This window comes from Parambassis ranga, chromosome 9, assembly GCF_900634625.1.
Source record: "Parambassis ranga chromosome 9, fParRan2.1, whole genome shotgun sequence".
Taxonomy (NCBI): Eukaryota; Metazoa; Chordata; class Actinopteri; family Ambassidae; genus Parambassis; species Parambassis ranga.
Window position 1 is genome coordinate 7,761,692 of NC_041030.1, and position 24,230 is coordinate 7,785,921.

General features: G+C 42.8%; 2 protein-coding genes across 5 annotated transcripts; one reads left to right on the forward strand and one right to left on the reverse strand.

Moving 5' to 3' along the window:
- Positions 1 to 350: 350 nt before the first annotated feature.
- On the reverse strand, positions 351 to 5,926 carry tent2 (terminal nucleotidyltransferase 2). Its single transcript, XM_028414528.1, has 15 exons — positions 5,693 to 5,926; positions 5,395 to 5,549; positions 4,859 to 4,963; positions 4,466 to 4,748; positions 4,246 to 4,360; positions 3,795 to 3,883; positions 3,622 to 3,679; positions 3,323 to 3,389; positions 3,157 to 3,233; positions 2,935 to 3,063; positions 2,806 to 2,849; positions 2,239 to 2,375; positions 1,038 to 1,129; positions 875 to 954; positions 351 to 762 (listed from the first exon to the last, which is right to left on the reverse strand). Exons 2-15 carry the CDS (start codon positions 5,511 to 5,513, stop codon positions 676 to 678), a joined length of 1,482 nt encoding a protein of 493 aa, XP_028270329.1. The 5' UTR covers positions 5,514 to 5,549; positions 5,693 to 5,926; the 3' UTR covers positions 351 to 675.
- An 888-nt stretch (positions 5,927 to 6,814) lies between these two features.
- Positions 6,815 to 24,137, forward strand: homer1b (homer scaffold protein 1b). Of its 4 annotated transcripts, XM_028414530.1 has the most exons (10): positions 6,815 to 6,947; positions 7,230 to 7,622; positions 12,282 to 12,438; positions 13,260 to 13,391; positions 15,269 to 15,361; positions 17,122 to 17,270; positions 21,521 to 21,677; positions 21,925 to 22,035; positions 22,111 to 22,191; positions 22,289 to 24,137. In XM_028414530.1, exons 2-10 carry the CDS (start codon positions 7,618 to 7,620, stop codon positions 22,478 to 22,480), a joined length of 1,077 nt encoding a protein of 358 aa, XP_028270331.1. In that variant the 5' UTR covers positions 6,815 to 6,947; positions 7,230 to 7,617; the 3' UTR covers positions 22,481 to 24,137. The 4 variants fall into 4 exon arrangements, with proteins under 4 accessions (XP_028270331.1, XP_028270335.1, XP_028270332.1 ...); XM_028414531.1 differs by lacking the exons at positions 6,815 to 6,947; positions 7,230 to 7,622 and adding an exon at positions 11,331 to 11,429; XM_028414529.1 differs by lacking the exons at positions 6,815 to 6,947; positions 7,230 to 7,622 and having other exon boundaries at positions 12,136 to 12,438.
- Positions 24,138 to 24,230: the final 93 nt, after the last annotated feature.

The window sequence follows — 24,230 nt, forward strand, 5'->3', positions numbered from 1 at the left end:
GGCACTATGCAGCAGTCATAAAACTTGTGTAATAAGGCGTCAAACCACAGCACAAAAACTAATCAGCTCACTGGCAGCAGAGGATAAGGCGGAGTCATCCTTAAATATTTTTTTCAAGGCCTGTGAGTCATTACATGACGTGAAGGCTCCTGATGATGCTGGAAAAAGGTGCATCACCTTCAAAGAAAATCTGACTGTTCCAAGTTAAGTCTATACTTCCTGTGCATACGATCTCCCTTTTATATTTTTATTTGCAGGGCCAGAGTCATATCACCAACTTAAGTCACACTGTACCATGACCTCATGGCATACAATAAGGATGTCACCATGAACAACAACTGCAACAGAAGAAGCCTGTATGTTTTAATATGACTTTGGCACAGTGAACTTTACCTGAAACTCAAAAATATAAAGTGAAAACAATCATACATTTTTACAGGTTTAATTTTTTAAATAAATATGTAAAAGTCAGCGATGTACAAAATGTACAAAAAGAGCTGCAGAGGCAGAAAAGGGATCATATTTAAATACGCTGCCACAGTGAACCCAGATTGGGACCTGTACAGAGGCCCTCAGAGTGTTCACTCTGAGGTGAGGTGCAGAGGCTTTGTTTCTAGGGACAGGCCTGTCTTGAGGTAGAAGATGCCAGGCAGCTTGTCAAATTAGAGGAATTCCTCATCTCCTGAAGGACTCCCTATTAATGATGCTTTGGACTGGGAGGATCGAGTTCAGGTCCTTCCTGTCCCGGAGTATCCGAAAGGACTGCACAGACACAGAGAAGAGAAGCAGCGGGGTTATAAATTACTCATGTCGGGCCCTCTGCGGCTTGGAGAGAAATTATGAAGAGAGCACAGTGATCAGCACTGCGGCGTACCTCAGCAAACTGAGCTTTAATGGTGTTGAACTTGATCTTCTCGTGGACTGCTCTGGCAACGTTGTTTCTTTCAAAAGGCTCTGAAACAAAAGAATGATGCTCACACTGATGCTCTACTCAGTGCTGCGCTGTGGTATGCATGACAGTTCACTGAAATGTTTACCTTCCACACAAATGTATTTGTTTCTCCACTCTTGAGAATTGGTCTTGGGAAGAGCTCGGGCTTCTCGAACAGAGATCACCTGTTTGTCCCATCTGCAACACACAACATAGTTGTAATCATTAAAGACTCAACGCAAACACAATGTTCAAATCCTTTAAGGACCACAGCGGTAGCTTTACACCTTTCAGCTAATTAATCACAATCCACCATGGGTGGTGAATAATGTGGGCTGAAGTGTTGAGCCCACTCCAAGCACTCCTCCTGTCAGCTTCCTATTTTGGATTTAGCACACATCCCAGAAAACAGAGGCCATCACCTTACATGTGAACCTGTTTCCTGGGCAGCAACCTTGATGGCTGAAAATTAGACAGGCCTATCTTATAACAGAAATAAAGATATTTACAGCCAATTGACCAAAATGGGTTAGTTCCCATCATATGACAACTGTATAAGAGTAATATTTTGCTTTAATTGTGTTAACACTTAAAGTGATGTAACTGCCCATCTTCCACGTGCACTCCACCTCTTTGCATGTATTGTGAGTTAAGGAGTAGAAGTTTCCTTGTGTTGGCAGAATATGACGGTGCCAACATCACGACAGTCGGAGTCACCCACACGGACTCCACTGAGCTTTACAGAAACCTACCTCACAGACACGTCTTGTGTAGTCATGTTTGAGAGAGACACCAACCAGTACCACAAGTTACTGACTTCAAACTTACACAATCAAAGAGGAAACAGTCAGCTGTATAACTCCCTAACTCCCTTTTTTTTAGTTGTTGGCAAAATGTGCTCCTCATTGTAAAATTTCTAAGTATCAATAGCAGAACCTCTTTGGAGCATTTGACACAGCTGAAATGTGAAAATTAGGGTTTTCCTATGCAATGGGTTTCCTCTTAGTCCACGGTGTAGCAAAGTAACACACATACTGAAAAAACACAGAGATTATGGTATGTCATGTTAGTGCTGTGTAAGGCTAAAGGTCCCACCTGCTCCTGCCCCTCAGCCAGTAACATGAAACCAGAGAAGAGGATGCAGGACAGAGGAAGGACTGGAGAGAGAGAGAGAGAAAGAGAGAGAGAGAGAGAGAGAAGTTGGCAGAAGAGAGGGAGATAAACAGGCGAAAGACAAGGAGCAAGGAAAAGAATCATGAATTCATCTGCAACACTAGAATCAATACTGTGATGTCCTTGAGAGATACCTGAAGTCTCTGGCATAGTATCTGAGAAAGCCCACAAGCAGCTCGCCCAGAAAGGACTGGTTCCTTGAGATGTAGGGAGGGGCAAGTTCGGATCTCTCAGGAACCACATCTATGTCCATGAAGGGATTAAAATATTCCTATAAAAAGACAGAAAGCAAAATTTGATGTTTGAAATGCTTATTTTAGATCTGCATGACAATCTCTAAACTAAAGGGTTATAACAAAATACAAATAAGTTTCCGTTCAAGAATGTGTCTGTTAAATAATGTGTTTTTCAGCACTCACTCTAATTGTTTTTAAAGTTAAAAAAAACAGCGAGTGATACTGAGCATAAGATTTAAAGGACAGCAAAAGCATTCTGTTCCCTTCATCCCTTTGTCTTAACCATTTCATTAGTGTTTAAAAATCTATGTAAACACGCTGAATGCAGCTTAAAGGCAAGGAACATCATCTGACATTGCATTCTGCAGCAGACCTGACCAAAACATCTCAAAACCAAAAGCCACCAGCGCAGACAGACTGATACTGATACAGTTGACATAATATTGTTGTTACAACAACACTTACTGGGTAGTCCCTTTGTAGAGATGGGAGGACAGGATCCTTAAGAGCTAAAAAAGAAAAGAAAATAAGATGAATGAAATGTCAAAAGTACCTGGCAATGAAAAGGACCCCTCTATGTGTGTGTGCACTGACTCTGGAGGTAGTGCAGCACCATCAGCACCAGGGTGTAGCTGCTTAATGTTCCTTTGCTTGCATCATTGATTTGATGGTGTTTTGCCCATTTCTTGATGACGAGGATCATTGGTCTTATCCTGAGATCAGCTGACAAAACACACAAACACAGCAGGTCAAAACAGCTAAGAGTTAGGACCAAAACCAATAAAAACTCAAGGTGTTTTTGACCATCTCACCCACCACAGGCATAACTCTTCAGAAGGAATGTGTTCCTGATGCCCACTGTGTTGTTGATGTTCAGATCGAACTCCAGATCACTGAGGATTATGCGGTTATTAAAGAGTGACTTACATATGGAACCTATTTCTGTTTTGCTGATGGTTTAAAAGAGCTATTTGTCTCCTACCTGTCTTTTTCTGTGAACCTGAGGATAGGCACTTTGGCTCTGATAAGTTGGACCTTCCCTACATACGCTGAAATTCAAAACAGTTTGTTAATTTTATGTAAAAGTGACAGAATCTTTCACTGCGTAAACAGCTCCACCTAGTGGAGTGGAACCTGACAAGGAAGAGATAAGTAAATTAGACAGTACTAAAACTTTTTTAGCTATGTCTAGATTTTTATGAAAGCAGTTAACAGTAGATAATATGTAACTGTAACTATACAATGGTTTGATATCTGCAGAATTTCCTTTCAATAACTTACAGAGAGTTCTAAAGTGCTTCTGCAGATGAGAGAGGACACGAATGGGATCAGGTCGTTTCTGAAACAAAAAAATGAGAACCACGCTAATGTTCGAGAGGAAATGAGAGTTGAAAATTCTACATTTTACACATATGTACACATGCGATGAGATTCAGCTCAGAGATCATCATTACATTTCCCCTGATGACCAGGCACAAATCAGCATCGCTGCTCCGGCACCCCAGTCCACTCATAGAAGATCCAGTCAGGTATAGCCGAGCCGCTGTGAAAACAAACACACTTGGTGAATATGGGTGCTTTCACACACACAAATGTTTTAGTGTGTTTTGTGCTGGATAAGCCAACCTCCATGTGACCAAATAACCAGGTGTAATGTGCTCAAAGTGTGTATTGCATTCGGACGGTGTAGTTCTGGTACGTAGTGCTCAGATAATTAAGACAGGTAATAGCTGAGTGACAGAGAAGCTAAAAATGGGATAAAGTTACTGGAAAAGGCATTGGGTAGACTCCACCCTATGAAAGAGAAGAAGGGTTGTGCATAACTACTCTCAGTGTATTTAAAAAAGAATAAAAAGAGCCTTTCACTTGATCTAGAGGATGATGACTGTATACTTTATTACTTACTGGCAAAGATTCGCTGTATTTCTTGTTGCAGCCGAGTTCGGCACATCTCTTTACGCTCCAAATCTGAAGGCTGTTGCTGGCAGGCTTCAAACAGCTCCACCATCTGAGCACTCAGCTAAGGGCACAAACATATCCAAAACTGACAAACTAAACATATCTGCACATGAACCAGATCAGACTCAACATATGTCAGCAACGAGTTAAGGCCATCTGATTATACCTTGTCCTTGGCGTAGGCCTGCAGGGTGTTGTGGCTTTCTGGAACAGCAGGTACCTGAGGACGGACTTGGAAGTGTGAACTGGAATAAGAGCGATTAGCAAAACCACCCCCAACACTGAGAGATGATGTCGAAGACTCTGCCACTGCTTGAGCAGAACGACAAGGAGGAGGCAGATGAGGAGGAGGATGGGCCCGAATACAAGGGGGGCCTGTCGACGGGTGGGGAGGAAAGTCAATGCGTTGGCGTTTCACAGCATGGGGGCTGTATTGCTCATTCTGCCTCCTGGGAAAAGAAGCACATTATATGGAAGCATATGATAGACACACACGTTCATACAAAGATGTGAATTTAAAGAAGTGGAAGACTAAGATAAAAAAAAAAGATAAACGTACTTCCGGCTATTGGTCACAGCTGGCATGCGAGGAGGACCGACTGTAGTGGTGGATGAGGGTTTCCATTCGTACGGAGGCAACCTCTCAGGTCCATGGGTATAGAAGCTAACAAACACAAACTGGACATATTACTATACGGAACACAAAAGCATTCAACACGTAACTATTTGCTAGAGGTAGTTAAAAAACGTTGAGAGCTATGTTGGCAGTTATCTGGGAGTGGAGGCAGTTCTCCCTACACCCTCCTTGTTTCTCTTTAAGTCTGGGCTCTGTGTCCTTGGCAAGTGTGGCAAGATTGCAGCGCTCTTGAAGCTATCCAAAATCAATGTTTTGATTTTAATGTTCGTCAATGTTTGACGAACTAGATCCATAGACATTCATTTCATTTGCCTATGTCTTGAGCACGAATGATTATTTAAGTAATGAACTATTGATGAACACTTTGACATGAAAGAAGAATTTCATTAATAAACACGTTGATAATGATTGTTGCTGATTTAAGACCAGTCTTTTGTTTGTTCCTTCTGCAGACTCACCTGTCGACTCCTGTCCAGGTTTGGTGGTTATACTCGTAATATCTTGGAGCAGAGAGTGGTGGGTACAGACCGTTACTGTTGGCTGGACGCCCCCTCGGAGCAGCGCTGCGGGGGAACATGCTGCTACTCTTCGTGGAGCTCCACCATCAACTTTACTGATGTTTCAAGAGAATACAAAACACAACACAGCAGTCCATGGAGTAAACAGAAGAGGAGGATGTACGATGTAATTCCTGGAATCTCTCTCATCAGAGTAATGATTATGTCAGGAGAAGTTACTGAGGAAATCGAAACTTACCACTGATCTGGCAATGTAGCAGGCTAACAGTCGTTAGCAGCGACTAGCTAATTTAAACGCTAACCATAATGTCAACGTTTTTCTGAAAAATGTAAATACAAAGGCTATAACTATGTAAACCTTTTGATAAATATTAAATACGTTAACTCGACAACTCAAACCACTGAACAAGCATCACCAAATGGCATATCATATGTAAACAAAACTAAGGATGCTAATTTCATGCGCACCTACTTCCGGATTGGCGCAATTACGTAATGGATCTCGATTTAAAGGGGACGTGTTCGTGCGCTCTCTAAAGGAAAAATACATCTAAAATTAAACCAAAGGTTGCATTGTGCTGTATCGCTATTAGAAGGCACTCATATTAATTAAAGGAATGCATGTAAGTATGTATATAGCTACCTGCGTGGGAGTATGGCATTTAAACTGTATTTGATATAATAGGCCCCTGTAGATTCAAATCAGTTTAATTTGAATGTGGGTGAATCAGATAAGACCTCTAATATTGCAATGGCGGCTGTCACGTTATCTATTATCTATTGTCTGTTGCAAAGAATCGGGATTTACCTCTAAAACCTGTTTCAGTGTTATGGCCACAACTTACTAAATATTTATCTGGTTTAGGCCACTTGAACAGAGTGTTCTTAAGACAGAAGCACACAAAAAGATGACCCAAAACAAAGTAGAAATTGAGGTATAATCAAATTTGCGGTCTAAAATGGTGCATGTTTGAGTCACTTCAATGAAAAGCCCAGAGAACAGTGTGTCTATTTGCAGGCTGTCAAAGATTTACTGACAGACAAAAGGCCATATAACTCATGGAGCATGAAATGGATTACATTTCGGGTTGTCTATTATTAAACTGTAGTGATCTATTCATCGGACACAATTACAAACCTCGCCTCGAGCTGCTGGTATTTCTTTAAAAATCTGGGTCTAAGAGTATAGGAAATTACATGTTACAGCCTTGGAATAATAAAGTTCTTATAAAACAACAAGCATCAAATGGCATCAGTCCCTTGGGCACTGAGTGACGTCACTGCGGAGGACGGTGTCGTGACGTAGGCAGTTCAATACTGACATGAACTGAGTAGGAGGGAAGCGGATGCATCACCCAGATGTGGAGCGGTTTTGGGGAGGGGGGTGCAGCTATTGATCTGCCGATAGATCAATAAAGCACACAGCTGCAGCACACAGGCACTGCGGGGCATTTTAATCAAACGACACCATGCCAGCAGCAGGGTATCGATAGGTAATGGTAACACGAATTTGTCACGTGATTCTGGCATTTATACTGATATTGCAGAAGCACAAAAGCTGACTTTATTTGGAAATGCACTACTAATAAAAAAATGTGTGGAATGGCTGTGAAATAGCAGTAGACTGGGCAAGAGAGTGGGGGTGTCGCCTGTAAGCCTATGATAATGTGAGAGAGAGAGAGAGAGAGAGGGAGAGAGGGAGAGAGAGAGAGACGCGGGTGGACAGGGTGATGCTGCGCGTTATCTACTGGCTAAATGAGGGTTGTCTTTTCCAGTTCAGGCAGCAGGGCTTCTCCACCCTTCCAGCGAGGATCCGTAATTTATGCGACAACAGCGGGGCGCCTGTCGGATCTCCATCGGACTCTGCGCTGGATCTCCTACAGCGCTGCTCCATCACCAAACGCTCATCGCCAAAGGAGGACAACATCTGATTTCCGTGCCATGTGCAGAACAACATGTATGTGTGAATTCACGCGGTGACAGCGGAGGGGAATGGAGCAGTTGTCATCAAATTCCTGCAGACGCACCGACGGTGATACTGTGGAGGCTGTCGTGTAGAGAGAAGACCTTCTTCATACGCAGCAGCCAATCCTAGAGACCAGTTTTTATTGCCAACGAAAAGGATCAGTGGTCAGGTGTCGCCTTCTCATTTCAACCACAACAATGGGGTAAGTGTGGTTATTATCCCACAGGCTGACTCAGTGTTCTTTCCCTCGTTTCTGTATTCATGTCAGCTGCGGCTGCCTCTCAGGGTATGAACTTCCCTGCCATGGAAACCACACCAGGCATAACACAAATAATGTCTTCTTTATGCGTAAAACATTATCCATCACTTTGTTAGAATAAAGCTTATGGTCGCATGTTCCGGTGGCTGTTTGGAGAGATCTCCATGGCCTTGATGTTCTGCAAAGAAGTAGTACACATAATGAGACAACTCACAGATATCTCTGATTAAAAAAAGAAAAATACGCAACATGCTTGCACACAAATGTTGGTGCAGGAATGGTCTCCATCATCAAACTTTTTGGATCAAGATATATTGTCTCAAGCCTGCAGAGATTACTGGTTTTACAGAGGGGCCTCAGGGTGTGCGCACCAAAACGAAGCAAAGTTCAAATTCTTCACTATCCGTCAGTTCATCATTTCTGTCATTGAAGTAAATGACGCTGGTTTTGCTTCCTTTGTGTGTCCCACTCTTTACTCCCCCAACTACATTTTCGGCAGTTATGTAATTCTGGAACAGGCAAGTGCAACAGCAGCATTTGTTCTCAAATATTCTCAATCAGTGACAGTGGTTTGATGAACTGTACATTCTGTTCCGTATTCTGCTGTGTAGAAGGAACAGTGTAATGTCAAAAGCAAGGGAATGTCAATAGCAACAACGCTGCAGCAGGCTCTGGTGACAGAAAGTGGCTTTCCTGTCTCTATGGCAGCACAGCCACCGCTCTCCTCTACACATCCCTGTTCACAGGCACCCATCACTGAAATAGCCGCCTGTGCGCACGCAGCACTGCTCATTTGCATGTCCCCCTAACCCTGAGCCCAACGGTCCGTTTCCCCCCACCAAGCCTGCCGTTCATTAACGGACTGTCTCCTGCAGTTCATTGTGATTAATTGCACAGCAGGAGGTTAACAATATGGCACAGGCATGGTGCGATTACAAGCCACCAGCCAAAACTCATGTATTAACTATTTACAATACACCAAAGGCTTCCCAGTCGCCCATTCTGCCCTCCTACAGTGTGGGCAGCACATCATTCAGGCATGTCCCACTCAGCCTCAGCTCCTCACTGGGCTCTGCCATACTGGTGACTAAGTTACTGTTATGCAACTGACTCCACTGATCAACAGTGGAATAAATTGTAAACTGTTATTTAGTGTTGCTGGCTTTGAATCTGAATATGTGCAGGTGTGGTTAGATAAAAAGCAGAGGTGCAGATGTTGTCTGGCTGCCTGTCTGGCAGTAATGGCACAGACTGATAGGGTCATATTTCACTTCCGGCCTTGTGACTCAATACCGAGCCTCTTACAGCTCTAATGGCACAAGAACTGGAGATGCCTATCACCCTCACCCTTGGTACTTTCACTTCCTTTTGCAAATACAATCAGACTGTTTGTCTCCCTATCTCTGCCTTTCTTTCCTTTTCTGTGAGTAAGAGTGTGTGTCTGCAAGGACTCAGCCACTTCCAGCAGATGGAGCAACAGGGAGCTGTCCCATCAGTGACCTCACCTTACCTTAAATAAGATCTACTCAACTCTGCTGCATTAATGAAAAACCAGGACAACTTCTAGAGGAAAGTGAGGTCTCATGAGATGCACTGTTTCATTACACGTTTGTTTCACTGTCAGCATTTGTAGGGAGAGGGGCAGCTGCATAGTTAAAGGGGACACACTGAAGTAGAAAATAAAGTGCAGCCTTCTGTGGGACAAAATAAGATATGAGTAATTAGCTGTTTGGGCCTCAAAAACTACACATCACATTTGCACATCAAGCTCCCGCAGCACAGGATGTACTGTAGGCAACACCTTTTGCAACTCCTGGAAGTGCAGACGAGTCTTAATGCCCAGTGTGCTTTGGTACAGGCCTGCACAGGTCATACATGCAATTATTAATTAGTCTTAATTAATTAAAGGAGAAATTTGATTGAATATAGTGCATGTAAAATCCATCTATCTGAGTAAGAGTTGTCAGCATGGTGGCAAAAAAATGATGCAGAAGCTTGTGGTGGTATGACAAGTTTGAACTGTGTTTGTGAAACTTTCACTGAATGCATAATTTTAAACCTGACTGTGATGGATAACTAAATGGGAAAGGAGAAAAATCCTCAGCGCAATACCTTATCCATCTTCCACCCCTGATTGCAGATGTTGGCGGCTTTTATAGTGTAATACGTCATCCTCACAGCCAAGTTTGCCTTCACAACCTATTGTTTTGCTTATATATTAATAGTTTGTATTTACCTACATTACACTGGAGTGAAGACAGTACTATCTCCAACCTGTGCAAATAAACCGCAGCTGAGTAAATGCCATGGTGATGAAATAATTTCTGTAATTTGATCCAAACTACGCTTGATTTGAAATCAAGTGATGACAGATTCATCTTAAAACCACAAAGAAATATTATGTATGGCATCTACCCATCATCATAATACTCCCACATAAGTCAGCAAGTTTCACAAGACAGCAAGACATACAACCTACTCGTGTAGCTGTGTGACACAATTGCATGCCTTTCTCTGAGCACACTCTCCAGCTCAAATACAGTGATTGTTTATACCACACTGTGTTGTACATTAGAGCTTCCCACCCCCTTCTTCTTCTTCTTCTCCCGGAAGATGGGTGGATTCATCAGCGCTTCTCCTACATTCATCACCTCCTCCACGTTTTCCTCATCTCTCCCTTCTCTCACTTCATCACTCCTCCTCCCTCTCTCATTCTGCCGGCCTTCTCTCTCTGTTTTAACATTCACGTTCCATCACCTGCCCTTGTGTCACGCAGTGTACTCTGCATGCTAAACACCTCCTCCTCCTCTTCCTCTGTGTGCTACTTCCTCCTCCACACTTTCCCACCCACTTACATCCCACTGAAACTACACTCATACCCCTGCCATCAGTGTACGGACTTCCTTGAAGCACCAATGCACCGTCTTTCTTTTCTTTCTTAAAAAAAAAAAAAAAAAACACTGTCCCTGTTCATAAAGCCGAGTTCATGGAGTGCAAGAGGATCAACATGCACTGAACTGACCTCTGGACAATCCCATAACTGCTAACTATGTCAAAGTCAGACTGAAAAACCAGTAAAGGCAGCATATGCAAGTGAATGTTTTGTGATTTTTGTTGGAAAGCAACATTCGGCTTAAATCAAAATTCATCATTTATTTTGCTGTTTTTTAAAAGTTCACTTGTAGGAGTAAGTGCAGCTTTTTTTGACAACTGGTGGGAGTCATTTTGGAACAGACTCTTTGGCACGAGGATTCATGTAAAAAATGAAAGAACACTGCTGCCTTTGGTACACACACACACACACACACATAATCAAGCAACAAGCAGAGCAAAATTTGCCACAGCTCCATCATATTATGCAATGAAAAAACAACTCCAGTTGCCAAGCGGCTATTGCACACAGATCATAAGGACAGGCCGTGCGGTTGTGTGATGTGTGCTGGGAGAGAGCTGAAATGACTCACAGTACCGCCACTTACACTGCTGTCGATGATTATGATAATTCGCTCACAGCACTCCACAAGCAGCTTTGTGGAGCAGCATTAATCATCCCAGATTCACTCTCTGACTTCCTATACTCCACGTTCGCCATCATTCCCTTTCTGTCTAACATCCCTCTCTGTCTCCATGTTTTTCTTTCTTTCTTTCCCAGTCTTGGCTAATCACACACAGGAGGGGTGCTGCTGTTGAATTTTAATATTCATTTATACAGCAAGCCTTTGATGTCCCCCATCACCCCCACAGTGCAGTGTAAGCACTTCTCTATCTCGTGTTCTGCCAGCACTGCCAGCCCAGAATATCTCCCTCAGCACCCTGCGCTCTGTGTGTATGTGTGTGTGTGTGTGTGTGCACTGACTGATATTACCCAAGAAGCTTCAACAATGCTGCAATATATGAGGGCATTGTAAGAGCAAAACGGAGGAATGAGGGGCTAAATGGAGTAAGGTTGAAGGTGGAGCTGGAGTGAGGGAAAGTTAAACAACTAACATGGGGTGACTCTATGCTGTGTCACAGAGAGGTCAGAAAGGAACCAAGCAATCTGAGCTGAAGTGGAGTTTTGATCAGTCGCATGGGCACATATCCACAAATCTATAATGCCTGCATATTCATGTCATTGTTTGTGCATTATGTTTGTGTATGTGGAATCTGCAGCCCTGTGGGGTGTGTCTATGGTAGTTAACCATGGCCTACTCTCTATATTTAGCCTGAAACCCTCTCCTTTCCCCCCTGTGTTCCCCTGTGTGACCCTCGCTCAGTGCTGCAGGCATTCCCATATCAGAGCAGAGAGAGACGGCGCTGCTTTGCACAGAGACTTTCTGCTGGAGCTGCATGCATTTACTCTGCTACTTTAAAAGTATCAAAAGAATCTATGAGAGGAAGGTGTTTGGGAATTTGGCTGTAATTTGAGAGTTATGGAGTAGCTGTGTAACAGACTCTCTCTCTCAGTGGTGTAATTATGGAAGATGGCGAGTTAGTAATTCGGTTGCCAGGGAGATCTGACTCCCCTGTGGGCAACAGGAGTTTCGGTGCTGGCGGTGGGTTTGGTGAGACGTTGGTGTTACGGCACAAAGAGGTTCACCACTTCTTTTTCGTCCCCTTCAGGGAGCAGCCCATCTACAGCACGCGGGCCCATGTCTTCCAGATTGACCCCAACACCAAGAAGAACTGGCTGCCGACCAGCAAGCATGCCGTCACCGTCTCCTACTTCTACGACAGCACGCGCAATGTCTACCGCATCATCAGCCTGGACGGTACCAAGGTGTGTAGCTCATACTGATACACCTCACACAGACTATTTTTAATTCCTGCCAGCTGACACAGTTTCAATGTAACTATTTCATCGCACAACAACCCGCCTTCAAGAAGCTTTTAGTGGCTGTGTGATATACAGAGTGTTAATGGTGTTAATAATCTCTGCACTGAAAACTAATGCTCAAACAACATCTTAAAAGAGCTCGGAGTTGCAGGAAGATCTAACAGCTCATGTTTTATTGTATTCATGCAAATGATCCAGACTTTATCTCTGGGTTTGAGTGTACCTTGGCATGACAAGTCTGGTCACTATTTAAAGGTCACACTCTTGCCAGTTATGAATGGATGAGGTATGGCAAAAGTGTGCGGCTCTAGAAATAGAGAGCAATAAACATGATTAGTGATCACAAAGTGTGTGTGGATCAATGTAGCAATCATCTAATGCAGCACGCAATACACAGTTGATCACCAAATTCAGCTATTGTGTAACACACACACACACACAGACCCCAATCAATTCCAGATCGTCAGTATTTATTGCTGGTAACCTGAATGTCAGCCATTACACAACACTGCTAATTGATCAGCAATTCATTTGTTCTCCATTAGTTGTTATTTAACGGCAGCTGAATTATGAGTCTTATTATTCTTACTCACATCATTTAAAGGATGAAGTCTTAGAATAATTTGTTCTCTAAAACAGCACAACACTATTTTCTGATAAGTGTTACTTTAGATGTGTAGAGCTGTTGTGACACACACTCATATTACACACACTACAGAGAAGTTCCTTTAGTACATATTAAGTGGGTTGGCTCTGTTTCACAGGCAATAATCAACAGCACCATCAGTCCCAACATGACGTTCACAAAGACCTCACAGAAGTTTGGCCAGTGGGCGGACAGTCGAGCTAACACTGTCTATGGACTGGGATTTTCCACAGAGCATCATCTATCCAAGGTACCACCCCCATCACACACACACACACGCTTCAACTTTTTTTTCTCTCGTCTCTCAAAGTCCAGATCCTGCTTGGCAGTTAGCCCTGTGGGTGGGTGTGTGTGTGTGTGTGTGTTTCTGAAAGCTGTGTGTACATGTGTGTTTGCATGTTTTTCAACCACGCAAGTGCATCCCCACTGTCAGGACAGCTCACACACATTACATGAATATCACCATATCTAACCTTACAATGTAGCTTTACCTGGACCGCACACACTTTACAGCCAAACTCAGACTGGGTTAGGGAGGTAAAGATAGAATAGAATAGAATAGAATAGAATAGAATAGAATAGAATAGAATAGAAAAGAATTTTTTTATTCATCCCAAGCTGGAAAATTTCACTATTGCAGCAGCAAAATACAGGGACTCAAGCATACTAAAAATATACCTCTAATGGTAAAAATTAAACGTGTACTTTAACATTATGTGGTATTGTGACCTAAATTTGTCTGGTCAGATGTTTATTCCTCCTATAAAATGATTTTTCACATATATTCAACTACAGCTACAAAAAAGAGTTCATGCGCCGGTCTTTAAAGGAACATTCCAGTCAGTTATGTGGTGGATTACATTGATTTAGCTCACTTTCATCATGACAAGCACAGTAGTATATAGGGCATGAAACAAAAACATTCTGATGATGTAACCAGGATTTTCAGGCTGTTTTTTAAGATGGCATTAAGATAAGGACCAAAACTCAGGACATCTGAGCCTCTGCAGTTTTTACTTTGACTGTTCCTTTAAAAACTGAGTACCTCTGCATAAAGTGAAGCTGCTGCACGCAGCATTTTGTCGCTAAGTGGTCCCTGTTTAGTAGCCAGGTTCAAATTTATCTGTATTATGTGGCTGCATGGCACTACTGTATGAATAAATAAAGCTTACAGTAACATATAAAGCTCCCTATATTAAAATGTCAATTCAGCTACATATTAGGGAGAACAAAACAAATAACTATAAAACTTTAAAACTGTAATCCATTTTCCAAAGTATCTGCACATGCAGAATGTCTAAGTTTCTACTGACTCACAGTAGAAATAACACTGTTAACAGGAAATATGACTGGGGAGTATCAATAATAAGTTTAACAAACACCTTCGAGCCATTAAAAAAAGTCCTGTCTTTGTCTTAAAGTTGAAATAATCTGATTCACCTCTCATTCGCTCTCCTAAAGTACTTACACAGAGAACTACTGCATTTAGATCGCTGTAAGAGAACTATTACATTGCACCTAAGTGAAACACTATTGAGTTACTCATTGCACTAATGGTGGACATGAGACCGGCTCCAGTGGAGTTGTCAATTTGATTTCTTCACCCCTCAGCCCTCTGCAGTACTGTATACACTAAATTACTCTGTGAAACTCTGTGTGTACTGTCAGCGATGAACCACACCCTTCAGGGACTTCAGGGATGTATGTATGTGCCAGAGTGTTTATATTTGTTCAAAGCTTCTCAGCTGGGCTCACCTTACTGCTCACTGGATGTGTCTTTCCGCTTGACTAAAATAACCACAGAGATCATCCTCAACCACTGACAACTTCAGATTACAGGGCACCACAGTGAGGAAAGCACAATGGTACAGTCTGATGTGTGTGTGTGAAATAGAAAAGGTTATCCACTGAGTTTGGTCATGTATCTGTGGAATTATGGGTAATTCTCTTCTAAATTCATCTGTGGGTTGTTATTGGCAGCAGCTTCTCCCTATCCTTCACAGTTGACCTATTACATACTGATCTCTTTCTCTGTCTGCACCCATGCACATATGGCTTTACTGAACAGATTAAAGTACACTGTTATAGGAATTACACTCCACACTGATGGTTGTCCTCTGTGTCCAGTTTGCAGAGAAGTTTGCAGAGTATAAGGAGGCAGCGCGGCTTGCTAAGGAGAAGAGTCAAGAGAAGATGGAGATGGCCACGTCTCCTTCTCAGGTAAAATAAGTGCTCTCTATCCTGTACACCTCCATCACTTTTTGTCAGCCTGTTCATGGTCCTAGTAGCAGGTTAACAGTAGGTCTGACTTGCATGTCAAACATGTACCAGAAAATGGGTCTTATGATATGATGATGTGTCCATGTGTAGGCCGCATTACAGTGTTGGGTGCTGAGGTGGAGCTTGTGTATCGTAGTACAATGGGATGAAGCATATTTATGTAGGTTGATCCAGACATTGGTATCGCCCTGAAACAATGGAATTAAAAAAAACCAAGATGATCACAGTGTGTCACCAGCATTAAGTATGACACACTGAACTGTTCAGTGCATTGACTTCATTTCCCCCCTCCAAAACATCTGCAGTTTTATTTAGAAATAGCATCTTTAAGAGCTAAAGCATAAAAAATACTAGTTTTTAGTGACATACTTTAGTATAATGAATATAATTAATGCCGTTTACTGATTGTGAGAAAAAGACCAAGCTTGCTGTGGACTCCCCTTAAATTGGACACCATAATTAGCCTGTATGTTAGATATTTGTTTGTGCAGTATGTCTGCTAGAGTGTTTAGTGCACCTGTGTCTGAGAGAAAATTAGAACCATCAGGGCAGAATCCCCAGAGAAATCTGTTCTTTAATGTGAGGGCTGTTAACTGGCTTTATGTCCTCGTCTGTTCATTATGGAGGCTGGGGGAGCAGCCCCCTGCTGTGCTGCGGTCTATTACCTGTACTATTAATGCTGGGCTGGAACGCTACAGCGCCCTGGTTCTCCCATGTGGCGATGTTTTTTAATGAAGCCAAGAGGACAGCTTCACTCTCACCAGGGGTTGAAGGTCGTCTGCATTGAGCATTGCAGCAGTATAATCCTGAGATTTCCTCTGTGTCCCACTAAAGCATGAGGGGAAACACAGAGCTAAATGCTACACGCTGGTCCCAACAGGCCAATCAGTGGGAACACATCATTATGAAGAGATAATAAATAATAAACTAATGAAAATGGAGTGTAAAATGTAAAACTGGCCATAGTCTTTCACTTATCTCTCACTTCCTTCTTGTCCTTTTAAGGGGTACAGGCAGTGTTAGTGTGTTACTGTATTGTGCCCGAGTGTTGATAGCATTGTGTAGCGGTTAAATGATTTGTCACTCATATAATTCTGGGGTTGTGTGGGATATAAAGATAAGAATTAATCAGTAATTTCCTAGTGAGCTGTTTTAACAGCCCGTAGGAAAAATCATCATCACACTCTTAAGATTTGGTTTGTAACATTCACAAATGTCCTCACTAACTAGGATTTGCATTTCAGCTACATATAGCTGCTATCTGTGTGAGAATTAGGTCCCCTTGGCAACAAACAATGCATTAAAATAAATGTACACATTACATATTTATATTCACCCATGTCATACCATGTTTACCATACATACAATATTGTGTCTCTGTGTGTCTTTGCTACAATTCAAAAGCTCTTCTGTGTCTAGTTTAAATAAATCAGTGTCTGCTGTCTGAATGTCTGAGGCTGTTTCTCTTAAAAAATAACCCAATCAATACCAATCAACACGTTTATGACCTTAATCTATAGATTTAACCATTACTATTTGTAAATTATTGTCACCCAAGAGTTTATTGTCATCCAAGATGTACTTATTTATACACACATGTTGGTCAGTTGATGAGCCCAGTGGTGTATCTCTTTAGAACTAGCTCTAAGTGAATAGATAGTTTCAGTGCGATTGATCGTTATGTCTGATTTTGTATGCAGGAGTCTCCGGCAGGTGAGCTTTCATCACCGCTGACCCCTGTGACTCCGCCCATGGAAAACATCAATGGCACGGACGAAATCTGCAACACGACTCCTAACTCAGACAGCCGCCCCGAGCCTGCGCAGAACTCCCTGGCCTTCGCACACAGGTACATCCCTCTTTGTGATGTGTTCACTGTCCCGTTTGTCATGGTTACAAGTTCAGCGTAAATGTTACACAAACACAGACATTAATGTGAGTGTTGTTTGTCAGAGGCCTCGATGTAAACTCCTCTGTTTGCGTGCGCCTGTATACACGTATATATATATTCATATATATACACGTTGCATGTCAGCATGGTAGTGAACTACCTCTATTCACCGCTGCTCTCTCATGTCTTTCCTCTCTAGGGAGCAGTATAAGACATGTCGGGTCTGCTCTTTCTGATAGGGATGTCAGTACAAGTCCTGACTACTGCAACACCATAACTGCACATAACAAAAACGTTCAGGCACAAATTTCCCAAAATAAGGGCCTGATTGCAGGTCCTGCAACAGGGAGTGTATTCTATCCAAACGCACTGCCTGTTCAGTAAGCACACCACACTCCACTGAGGAGGAATGCAATGAAAAGGGTGCAATGACTTTTTTCTTGAATTAGTCAGTGACATTCACACACCGTCACTTCACATGGACCAGCAAAATATGTAACTTTGAGAGTTTCTCAGGAGTGGGGAATTATTCATGTTGTTTAGTCTGAGCATGCTCAGTGAGGAAGCTCACACATATTTCTAGTTTTATGTACTGCAATGCAATAATATCCTTTTAAATACAAATTGAAATCTCTTGACTGAGTAGGTGTTGGTGTCACCTATGCATGCACCAGTACTGCTGTATACATTCCTCTTATTAGCAGACTGCATATTGAATTCATGTTCCTGGTGATTGTTAATAGTGGCTCATTTACGAGTAGACTGTGTAACTTAAACAAGTCAAAGAGCCACATAAATATTTTACTGTGTATAATGGCTTTCTGAAAAGGTGTGGTTGTGAGGTTCATCACCAAAAAGGTGTCGATGAAGCGTTTATGTAAGACTTATATAACACTCTGTGGGTAGTGGGAGGCATAGAAAGACAGACACACACAGAGAGTGTGTGTCAGAGGGAACGACAGAGAGAGGTGCATTGTATAAAGTCTGAGTCACTGATACGTAAACATCCACCAACTGCACACACTCACTACAATAAATAACCTGAACAGAAGGAAATGGACAATCAGTCTGAGCTGTTTAAGTGAGTGAAGTGTTTTTGTTTTCTCTGGAGAGGAAATGTTTTCTACTGTCTCTTGTAGGTCTTTTCATTTGTAAAATCTCTGTAATTATTTCTCTGGCTGCGATTAATTAAAGATATCAATCAATCGCTTTAATGTATTATCATTCTTCTTTTGTTTAACTGCTGGTGTCTGAGTGGAGAAGCTCTCTGGTGGTTAAGCATCAATTTAGAGGTATTGTTATTAATGTGGGAGCGATGAACTCTTATCAGGCTGCACGGATCTGTGCGGTGAGATGTGGAGAGGACACCCACTGCCTGCTGCAGCCTTGCTGCTGATGTGTCTATTAATGCTGCATGCGTGGGAGTCGGGGTCGACTCTCTTGCATTCACAGTAGCAAGTGTGGACATAACGAGCAAACCTCTTATTTTCTCAGAGGCATATGCAGTGAGGGCCTGTCCAGATATTTTACCACATACTGTAACCCTCTACTTCCTCAGCCTAATATCAGCTGTGTGGATCATCTCCATCAGCTTTTACAGTAGCATTTACCATCAGATTCCTATGCTCCTCAAACTGCAGTTAAATGGATTTTCTGAGCATCTATAGGCACGTGTTTAATAAAAAGTAAATGTCCATAATACCTGCACACCTAGGAGCTTCCTGTATGAGGACCTCTGTGTCATATGTCTGGACTCAGATGAACATTTGTCTCTATATCATATGCACCATACTGCTGCTTAGCAGAGCTGCGTGGGCAGGTGTGTATGTGTGGGTGCAGAGGGCAGAGGAAGAGAGAGGAGGATGAGAGACAGCTATACTCAAGGCTGTGAGAGGTTTTTTTTTAGAAAACATCAGGATGTAGGCGAGTTTGGCAGGTCTGCATTGCACTGGTTTTGAATGGTTGGCTGCCTTGGTTGTATGTGAATGGTTGGAGGATGTAGGCGTCTCTCGGTGGGTTCATGGTAGGCTTGTGTGAAAAGAGACCAGTGCCAGTTTCTCCGTTCCTGCGGTGCTACCATGGCAACTGCTCTGCCTCCCTGCTTCTTGAACAGCTGTGTGGGGAGGAAGAACCTACCTGACAATGAGCGGCGGTCAGGACACAGCAGAAACACAAGTTTAGCGTTTAGTAGCTTTATTGACTGTGAGAGCAAAAGTAGTAACACACAAACAGAGTGTTTATGATTTATTAAAGACTTGCGGTGTATAAGCAGTGTGTACAGTTTAGCTCCAGACAGCAAAAGCACTCATAAATTTGTCTACAATTACAAAAAATATTTCACACAAAAATGTTTTAATGACACATTCTAGATTAGATAAATTAGAAAAAATAACACAGTGATTGTGTGACGGCAAAAATGATTTTATTCACAAAACACACAAAAACGACCTGACTGTTTTAAACTGTTACAAACAGTAAATTTTTGGCTTAAAAGCAGAACAAAACTGATACTTCAGTAAATAAAAATATAAATAAAAAAGTCACCAACTGAAAAAATTCTATTGCTACAACATCCAGAACAATTCTGTTTAAATAACCACATTATCGACACTGCAGCAGCTAACTTACCCTCCATGTGCCTCACACACCTTCATCTCTGCTTTGCTGTCCTCAGTCAGAATTGCTCTCAGGAGCCCCACTCACACTCGTTCACCCGGTCTCATTTAATGAAGACGAACATCGGTGTCGCTCTTTTCTCTCCTCTGATTCTCTCTTCGTTGCTCTCCCTTGATTTCTCTCCGTCTGTCTCCATGCTCACATCTTGCCGTCCCGCCTGCACTCTGCCTCACCAAGCTGGTGTGTGGGGTTTATACATTGGCGGGGTGGCGTGCCTTGGTGACAGCACTGCGCCTTCTGTATGAGTGTGTGTGTGTGGTTGTGTGTCAGTTGATATGTGCATGTGTAGGATGCAAGTGTCTTCTCCTTCCTATGCGTCACACATGCAGACACACTTGCACTCACAGAGGGGGTGGCTGTTGTGTAAGAACCAAAGGCGCTGTGGGAGTCCAGAGTGAATTATATCTGGGCTTTCTCTCTTTTTACTCTTCACAGAGTGGGTGTTACAGCATAGTGGACTTCTACTGCAGAGTGTGAACATATACAGTGTGATATATATGTGTGTGTGTGTGTGTGAGGGGGTGGATCAAAACTGAAAACAGTTACGGGTCATACAGAACCCTCATCGCCCCTTGAGTGAGCTAAGCTTCGTTTTGTGTTTTTCTGCAGTGTTGTGAGGAATTACTGTGAAGTATGTGGGAGTTGGAGCTCCTCTTCAAAGACACTTAGCTCAGTGTTGGTACTCGACAATGTTTAGGTCTCATACATTCTCCAAGTCAGACATTATGTGAGAGACAGGGAGAGAGCGTTATGTAAATCTGAAAGGACTGCATGCAGTGCACACATCTAACAAAGGAGGGGAACAGCAGAAACATTTTCCCTCCAGAAAGTATAAATATTACAGTTAATGCTGAGCTATAGCTGCACACCTCGTGTGTATTCCCACTAAATGTCCTTTTTTACTCACACACGTGCCTTTCCTTGACTCACCTCCTCATCTCTCATCTCATCTTCTCATCTGTGAGTGGCTGGACCAGATTAGACTCCAGTCAGTCTGAGGATATAATCTGAGATTACAACTCTCATGGCAGACAGCTGCTTTCACTGCTAATGGCCAGGAAGTGCCGACCCCCAGTCTGAGTGCATGCTGCAGTGTGTCTCTACTGGTCAATTCATAAATATTCAGTTAGAAAGAAATTTAATCCCATTTGACACAAGTTTTCACACAGACTGCAGAAAAACATTTAATTTTGATTTTCATAAACATTTTGGACAGTTTTTCTCTGTGCACTCAGAAAAGAACAAAATGTGTGAAACTCAAACTGTCTCAAAATGTAGTCATTTACATGATGAAGATTTGCTTTGTGTGCCCACAACAGAGATAGGCCCTCACAATGTAAGAGTGTAAAAAGATGCATGTCCCCTCACACTCACACATTTATAGCCCTTTCCTGAGTTTTTAGAAAACAAGGAAACACCTGCAGGAATTAAAGATTGGTAGAAAGAAAAATAAATGACAATGTCAAACATGAGCACTAATCAATTTGTGTTACAGTCAGTGAACTGACAGCATGTACATCTCTGTTCTGCAGCCCGGCCATGACAAAACACTGGGAGGCTGAGCTGGAGGCACTAAAGGGGAACAATGCCAAGCTAACAGCAGCTCTGCTGGAGTCCACAGCCAACGTCAAACAGTGGAAACAGCAACTGGCTGCCTACCAGGAGGAGGCCGAGAGACTACACAAACGGGTGAGGGAGGGGAGCACAGGAATGCCTGTTTGTTTTTCATGTGTGATTAAATCGCTTAAATCAATAGGAGCGACCATTTGGAGGGGAGAGCTGTGATGTTGGGATGAGAGAACAAAAAACAAAAGAGGGATGAATGCAAGCATGAGTCTGGGAATGAGATTGATATCAGGAGTCTGTTGTGCCAATCTTTCTCTCTGTGTCTCTCTCTCCATGGAGCTGAATCATGATGTCCGTCTTGTCCTTGTAGGTGACTGAGCTTGAGTGCCAGAGCAACCAAACCCCAGTGATCAAATCCCAGAAGACTGAACTCAACCAAACCATCGAGGAACTCGAGAATACACTAAGGGATAAAGAAGAGGTGTGTGTATGTGTGTGTGCATGTGCGTGAGAGTGAAATATAATGGCTCATGCACGTTACATTTGTGCCCTCCAGGAAATGGAAAAGTTGAAAGAAGAACTGGAAACCATGAATGACCTGATGGAGCAGAAAGACACTTTAACCCAGAAACTTGAGGTGAGTGAAAGAATGAATAAATCGTATATATATCCCTCAAAGGAACCGCTTTTACTTACTGCAAGACAACACAATAACTTTATCTCCCTGCCTGCAGGAGACGGAGCTGCGCAGTCGGGTGCTTGAGGAACAGCTGGCCGGTGCTGAGCAGCGGCTGGAGGAGAACCAGGAGGAGCAGGAGAATTTCAGGAAGAGCCTGCGGACACTGCTGGAACTGCTGGACGGAAAGATCTTTGAGCTGACTGAGCTCAGAGACACCTTGGCCCGGCTCATAGAGGAGGCCAGCTAGAGACAGGGACCTAATCTTCGCACAGACAGAGCCATATGATAATTTATTGACACCCCAAAACACACCAATTTTACCATCCTATGCTCCCCTCATACAAACTTACACACACATATAGTAGATCACTGCACTGCCCTTATTCATTGTGCTCACGAAGGGCAGCTGATTCCCTGTTTTTACCTTGCAGGCAACAAGTTCCTACCAACCACAGGCACTCCTGTACTTCAACATGACACAGGGACTACCTCAGCTTGCCTTTTGATTGGCTGGTGTAGGCATAACTTCGGTTGGACCTGTCGGTTGTAAAGATGCTTGCCATGGCACACACATACACACACACACACACACACAGATACACATTTTCTCTAACTTGAGAACTGTGCCTCAGTGCCATCTACTGTTTGACTTGAGACCTGCACAACAGCTTGCAGCAGCTCACACACACACACACACACACACACACACACATTCTTTTCTCCTCCACCACCACCTCCAAGGGGAATGTTGAAAGTCATGTGGAAATAATTGCTGTTAAGACTCAGAGAACTGCGCCAAAGCTGCCAAATCCCCTGAAAATGTTGTCCTCTATCTAACTAGCAGATGCTTTGATCCAAAGTGACTTACTGTACAGAGAGGAGCTGAACAGAGAAATGTTTGAGCTCGGGCTGCCAGGAGAGCGTCACTGAGAGCAGAGAATTAAAGGAGGGCTCTCAATAAACCAGGCAGTCTTACGTTATCTGTTTGTCCTGGAGGAACATCCGCTTGGAAACACAGGGCTTGCTGGGAAATGGAGTTTTAGAGACTTCTGTATATCCTATTTAAAATCCAGATTGAATCTTCCAGAGGCACTGTTGGTGCCACAGAAATTTCAGAAGGTCCGTGCTATATTTGAGAACTCCTGTATCCAGACTGCTTCCACCATCACAGACACCTGACCTGTCTTCCTGCCAAACTCAGTGTGGTGTGTGTTTTCCTGAACAAGAACCGGCCTTTGATATAACGTGTGCCTTCAAGTGGACACATGTTTGTATATATAATTTGTGTGCGTGCGCGTTTTGTGCTGTGAGAGAAAGACGCTGTTTTAGGACAACAAGGCCTACAAACACACACACAGACACACTGAGCAATACCCAGACAGGCTCTATACAACACCTCTATCCAACTCTATCAGGTACTCTACTCAGTGGACTCATGCAGATAGGTCAAATGCAACTAAGCTAATCCCCTCCCCCTCCACCACCTCCACCTCCTGTCAGAACAGAAAGTGTACTACTGTTGACCGCAAAACTGTGTGGCAGCCCTGTCTGGTCGAAGTAGTGCATCGTGAAGGGCTTACAGAGTGTCATCTTCGTAAATCTCCACCCTCAGTGAAGCTGGCCGCAGATTTCCACTCCTCACAGGTGATTACAGAACTGTACTCAGTTTATATTCTTTTCTTTCTTTCTTTTTTTTTACACAGAATATAATACTGACTATATAATTATAGAAATGTACAAGACAACTTTCTACTCATGATGCCGTTGTAAATGAATGGATGAATAACGCAGTAACACCCTGCAGTGGCTTATTGTTGTGTATTAACCCACTAGTGTGTATATTTCAGATGCGTAAAAACACAATGTAAACACACTCGTTACCAAAATATACTTACTGTAAAAAGCAGCTCAAAAATTGCATCTTAAATTTTCCTCCTTTAAAAAATACATTTAGAAAAAGCTGCACCTTCACAAGGTGCTGCTTATTATATTTCAAT

Bases quoted from the DNA above. Each gene is read 5' to 3' on its own strand.
- homer1b (XM_028414529.1), top strand. From the start codon at position 12,136: ATGGAAGATGGCGAGTTAGTAATTCGGTTGCCAGGGAGATCTGACTCC. The intron at 12,439-13,259 runs GTGTGTAGCTCA...TCTGTTTCACAG, and splicing joins TCAGCCTGGACGGTACCAAG to GCAATAATCAACAGCACCAT. The intron at 22,036-22,110 runs GTGTGTGTATGT...TGTGCCCTCCAG, and splicing joins CACTAAGGGATAAAGAAGAG to GAAATGGAAAAGTTGAAAGA.
- tent2 (XM_028414528.1), bottom strand. From the start codon at position 5,513: ATGTTCCCCCGCAGCGCTGCTCCGAGGGGGCGTCCAGCCAACAGTAAC. The intron at 4,749-4,858 runs GTACGTTTATCT...TTCTTTTCCCAG, and splicing joins GCTGTGACCAATAGCCGGAA to GAGGCAGAATGAGCAATACA. The intron at 3,234-3,322 runs GTAGGAGACAAA...CATAATCCTCAG, and splicing joins AGGTTCACAGAAAAAGACAG to TGATCTGGAGTTCGATCTGA.